This window comes from Nannobrachium achirus (assembly GCF_963921795.1).
Source record: "Nannobrachium achirus genome assembly, chromosome: 20".
Lineage (NCBI taxonomy): Eukaryota > Metazoa > Chordata > Actinopteri > Myctophiformes > Myctophidae > Nannobrachium > Nannobrachium achirus.
In genome coordinates this window covers 28,539,499-28,545,572 of record NC_137827.1, presented here as the reverse complement: position 1 = coordinate 28,545,572, position 6,074 = coordinate 28,539,499, and the positions used below count along the sequence as shown (strand labels likewise).

Below are 6,074 nucleotides of genomic sequence, written 5' to 3'. Positions count from 1 at the left end.
AGGCTGGTGTGTGTGTGTGTGTGTGTGTGTGTGTGTGTGTGTGTGTGTGTGTGTGTGTGTGTGTGTGTGTGTGTGTGTGTGTGTGTGTGTGTGTGTGTATGTGTGTGTGTGTGTGTGTGTGTACCGTATATATATAGGGCCTCGGGTCAGACTCAATCTGGGCTGCTTGAAGCAAGATCTGAGCGATGATATGTTACTATATTGCTACCTGGTTGGAGTTTATTAGAGTATGCTATAAGTATAACTTGTATATTGCCTACTGTATTTCCACAGAAAGTGTGCCCTTAATGGAACACCTGTCTACAAAAAACACAATGGAGTCTTTTGGTACGACAGAAAATTCCAATATGGTTTCTCCAGCTGTCACCAACAGACCTTTCCTGGATTCAGAGTTCCGTTACACACTCCTGTCAGTAGGTTATGGCATCATCCTCGTCTTGGGGTTCTTCGCTAACTGTTATGTCCTATTTGTCCTGCATCGTCTCCGCGGGGCTAAAGCCATGCGCGAAATCCGCACTTACATGACCAACTTGACTGTCGCAGATTTCCTGTTCGTATGTGTCCTCCCATTCTGGATCGGCTACTACAGTCGCCATGGTGACTGGATCTACTCTGACTTCCTGTGCAGAGTGACGGGATCGATGTTCTTCATCAACACCTACTGCTCCATCCTCTTCCTCGCAGCCATCAGTGTCAACCGGTACTGGGCGATCACACGGCCTCTGGATGCAGCTTTGTCTGACAACTGGCGTCGTGGTGTTGCTGTTACCGCCACTATTTGGGTGGTAACTTTATCGATGGCCATTCACTTCCTGTTGTCACCGGGGGTCAATGTGGACAATGTGGATGGGAGGAACATGACCCGATGTTTTGAGGGATACCATGGGGAAAGTGACAAAGAGAAACGGGTTGTGGCAGCCACACATTTTGCCATCATTGGCATGTTCTTCGTGGTCTTTCTCCTTGTAGTGATTTGTAACCTCCTTATTGCCCGCGCCTTGCTGACAACATCACCTACGATGCGACAACACCGTTCTGTATCCTCTGCCACTAAGCCCAGAGGAGTGAAACGCAGGGCTCTAGAGATGTTGGGTGCAGTTGTGGGAGTGTTTGTCGTGTGCTTCCTGCCCCATCATATAATTCAAGGCCCCTGGACACTGGCAGTTCTGGAGATCGGGGAAGGCTGGGGCAGCACGTCCTGGGACCAGCAGACTCGCCAGGCTCTCAATGATGCACATCAGATCACCCTGCTACTTATGGGGCTCAACTGCATTCTGGACCCTGTAGTTTATTGTTTTGCCACAAGGAAGTTCAGAAAGTTCATTGTGGCCCACTTCAGGAGGGTCAAAAATCGAGATTCTTGCTCTCACACAGCCACCACTCACATTAGCATGGAGAGCAGGCTCCAGAGTGAGATACGGTTAAATGAGCCACTGGAGGTAGAGGGCTAGAGATGTAGATCTTTTTTTAAGAATGGAGAATTATGTAGATACGATATGTAGATTTATTACACGGTATATACGAAATCATTTTGAGGCTGAGATGGAGGTTAATCATTATTTCTGTAATATGAGGTGAAAGTAAAAAGAGACTAAATGCTAAAATAATAATAATAATAATAATAACCTAATTCTATTTGTACAAAAAGAAGATTCTAGTGCATGTACTGTACTACCAGCTACTGCAGTCCTTTCTGACTCTGCTGAATCAAAATCTGAATAAACATGTTGTATTAAACCCCTTCAAAGAGTTTATCTGTTTCCTTAGATCAAAGGTTTACATGACAGTACACAATCCTCAGTGTTAATGTTAGAGAATGACATGATCTAAAATGCCTCAATTGAGAGCAGCTACCACCCCAAATAGTCTAGATGGACAGGGGGGTCCACGCGCATTGGGTGGATTTTTTTTCGCCACCTATTTTTTCTTAATCCTTGAAGGGTATATTTTAAGATTCTGCCAGGTACCAAGCTGAAATATGTTCTCATGGGGTTAATTTTTAATGATTTCATGCACCTGCTCATTCACTTACTATACTGGAAAAAAGACCCCCCAAAAAACCTTCTTTAAGTAGCACGTGAGGGGTCTAACTTAGCCTAGTAAACGACCAACTTCCGTAATGGTTTCCGGAAGAAGGCGGGTACGAGGCTAGGTCTAACTAGGGGTTTTTCATGATTCTGAATCCATTGCAGGCATTTGTTTTGCACAAAATACATTCCTTGGGCTGAAAAAGTCACGGTGGTGAAGAGAGAAAGGAATTAAGAAAGGCGGACTGATAGATAGATACCTTTATTATCCCAAGGGGGAAACTCAGTTGCACAGTGGTAGCACAGCAGTATACAATAATTTGCATTTGGCAGGTGCCAAATAGGTGCATGGATACTGTCTGGAAGATAGAACCTAGTATGGTCAAGAGGACTACAGGTTGAGCTATTTCCAGAGAAGCACCTCGGTCCTCGGCTGATGGCCGCAGAGGAGTGAGAGAGGACTGGCCGGTACCCGTTCTCCACAGGCAGAGGTAAAGGAAGGACTGTCCGTCACTCATGACTCATCAGTGTGTGGGGGCTTGAAGCCGACAGCTGGGTGAGTAGATGATGGGGTCCAGAGGGGGAAGATGGTCGAATGTCAACCCAGAGAAAGAGATAGCCGATTAAATACATGAGAGAACAGTTTTGGATACTCTGAATACAGTAGAGTTGGAAACTGAATGAAGTAGAAAGTGAAAGGAGTTGTTAAAGGAATTAACAACTCTGACATAACTCTAAACTAAAGGAAATAGTTGGAGTGAGTAGGGAAAGGATTGTAATGAAACTTCAATCTTATTCCAAAGTGTAGTGTGAGTAACGGAAGGAATTTTGTCTGGATTATATTTCTAATACTCAAGAATGACCCAACTAAAAGTCACGCAGTTAGAAAGAATAGGTAACTTGTACATTTTACCCCAGTTGGGACCACCAGGTTTTAGGTTCACACTCGATCCGGACTATAAAAGGAGACTAAAGCTATGTAGTGATGTGTTCATAATCTGTAACATCGCAACTGATGACATGTACCAGTTGACTCATCGCACGTGGGGAAAGTCCAGGTTAGGTCGTGGACAGAATACCATAGGGTCTGTAGCCTACCCGTAACCAGCATGGCAAAGGAAGAGAAAACCCGTGCACTTCGGAATCACTGGGGCATGGATAAGGGTGATGTTGGGATATTGAGATGGATAGCAGATGAGTTTGGCTATATTTCGTTTTGTTGTTATGTATTTTTCTTTCTATTCATTGTCTTTGTAAGTGAGGTGCTTCAGACTCTATTTGTGCAGGCTCCTGGTCCCCAGGAGTGGAAAGAAGGATTACCAATGGGCCAGGCCGATGAAAGAGATCCCAGGTCAAGGAAGAAGATGAAGACATCGAAATTGTGTCTCAAATATTATGATCTGTACTAGTTGTGAAACTAATCACCTTTCTTTCCTTTTCATTTAGTAATTTCTGCTAAAACGTTTGACTCTGGAAAATGTGTGTGACAAGTTGTTGCTTTCAGGGTGTGAAGTGAAATGCGTTGTGTGAGAGGATTGCAAAATTGGAAGAGCCATACAGTGTTGAAACCCTTGGAGGGGGTGTCTAAAAGACTGGGCTTTTAAATCAGGGTTTCAACCCTGTTTTCCCTTAATTTTAGATCAAGCATCTTTGTACTGCTTAAAAGCTGGATGCAAAATATTATTTGTGGGTTGTTTGTACTAAGGTGAAGAGAAATGTACAGACAAGACAGTAGACATATTACCACACCATTACCACACACTTGCATCCTGTTATGTAGAGACACAATGACATGGGGGAAATTTGGTTGAAATGGAAAACAACAAATGCAGAAGTAACTTGGGCACACTTATGGGGAAGTGAATCCAGACAAAGTCTGGCAGAGGTGTATACCGGTATATACTGTCCCCTTCAGAAGGAACATTGGGCTCTCTACCCCAGCGAGAGGTCGCACGCCAAAAGACCTCTTGCTCCAATCTTACAGAGAGAGAGCCCCCTGTAAAAGAAAGTATGGAGTGGAAATGATCAACCGGTTGGTGCATCTCTAACCTTTGAAAGGGTAATAAGAATGTATTCTGCTTTCTTACTATGATGATTATTATCATTATAGTGTAAAAATGGAAACGATGATTTTGACTAAATTGGGAACATTGAAATATACTTTGAATGCTTTTGCCTTTTTCTATTTCTGTAAAAGCCTTTATTTCTTTAATAAATTTACCTGCAAAATAAATCATTCTAAAATCTGATTTTTATAAGCATCATTATGAAATGTATAACCATAGAGATCTGCTTAAATAGGGTGTGTTGAACCTATAATCTAAGTGTGGCCTAACTTGTTTGGGATATTGATTCGAAGGTTTAGTTAATATTCAAAAACACCTCCTTGGATCTAATTATCCTAGATGCAAAATAACTACTCTGATAATACAACCAACAGTCAGATCCAGCAGTGAGCTACAGTTAATCTCAGGTTTTGATTGATTGATTGAAGAATTTATTAGAAGTTTGCAATAGAAAAAAAGTACAGTTTCATGACAGTACAAATCAACTAAAAGGAGATCCAAGAAAGCCGAGGCTTATTTCCACAGGAACCACACTTTAAGTATCTCATATAACATTGAAAGACAGACGGATAGAACATACTTTATCTAGGATAATATCAGTTTCAAAAGCATAACATCAAATACAAAGGCAGAGAAAAAAAAAAAAAAAGGGGGGGGGGGGGGGGGGGGGGAGCATGGGGGCTTAGTCTATTTACAAGTCACGGTTAGCAGCTGTCTGAAGGTGACTTTTCATACCAATTTTGAAGGAGGCTAGGGATTTGCTCTCCTTTAAGGCTTGTGGAAGGGCGTTCCACATGTTGATGGTATAGCAGGAGAACGAGTTAGCGCCTTGTTTAGTGTTAAATCTACGTTGATGATGATTAGTGGAGCTGCCTCTGGTGTTGTGATCGTGAACATCCTTGACCTTTAAGAAGTAGTTTGCCAGGTACATGGGTATCTTGGAGGTGTAGTGAATCTTGTACACCAGGCCCATTGCAAGATGCTGTACTCTGTCAGCTATTTTGAGCCACCCCACGCTTTCGTGGTGATGATCGGTAAGGTGGGTCTGAGATGGAAGACCAAGCACAACCCTAATTAGTTTGTTATGGGCTGTTTGGAGCTTTAACTTTAAGGCAGCTGGGGCGTCGCGATACCAGACAAGGACTCCGTAATCAATGAGGGGCCCAATAAGAGCACCTCCTAGTGTCTTTCGAGATTTAATAATGATCAGCGGGGCAACCCTTTGCAAGAAACAAATTCGTTGGTTGACTTTTTTGATTACCTTGGTAGTCATTTTTTCACTGGATAGGTTAGCCTCCAGGATGCAACCCAGGTAGCAGATGTGTTTTTTTCTTTCAATCACAGTGTCACCTACTTTAATTGTGAAGTTCTCAACTAGGCTAAGTTTCTGACTAGATCCAAAGAGGATACATTCAGTTCAGCCAGGTGCAGATCATGTTTAGTTCACAGTTAAGGGCCTTTTCAACCTGCAATATGTCTCTGCCTGAGACTAGGAGAGCCGAGTCATCCGCGAACAGAAACAGATTGCAGTCACAAGCAGATGACATGTCGTTTACGTATATTAAGAACAACAGTGGTCCTAGTATACTCCCTTGAGGTACTCCACAGTTTACCGGGAGGGGGGGGGACAGGGTTCCGTTGACTTCCACCATCTGTTCCCTCCCCACCAAGTTAAGTACCATGCATAGTAGTACATAAACAACGCGGGGATACATAACGAACGGAGACGGAGAGTACTTTGATCCGGTCTCTCCGTAGCTCCGTAGCTCTCTGTCCGTAACGTTACAGACAACACTCAACCTAACGGATTAAAACCGATAAAAACGTACGTACACATGAAGTACCCGTGGCGAACTTTTGTCAACCGTGGGGGCAGTAGAGGGAGAAATGTTTCGTCTTTTTTTCTGGTATCCATTTCGTAGTAGGAGGAAGTAAAAAATAAATAAATCACAAACGCTGAACAGTGAACAAGCCGTTCAGG

General features: G+C 43.1%; 1 protein-coding gene across 1 annotated transcript; it reads left to right on the top strand.

The window, feature by feature from the left end:
* Positions 1-347: 347 nt before the first annotated feature.
* Positions 348-1,451, top strand: LOC308306057 (platelet-activating factor receptor-like; the record flags this gene model as incomplete). Its single annotated transcript, XM_080750958.1, has 1 exon — positions 348-1,451. The coding sequence occupies one exon, from the start codon at positions 348-350 to the stop codon at positions 1,449-1,451; it is 1,104 nt and encodes a 367-aa protein (XP_080607084.1).
* Positions 1,452-6,074: the final 4,623 nt, after the last annotated feature.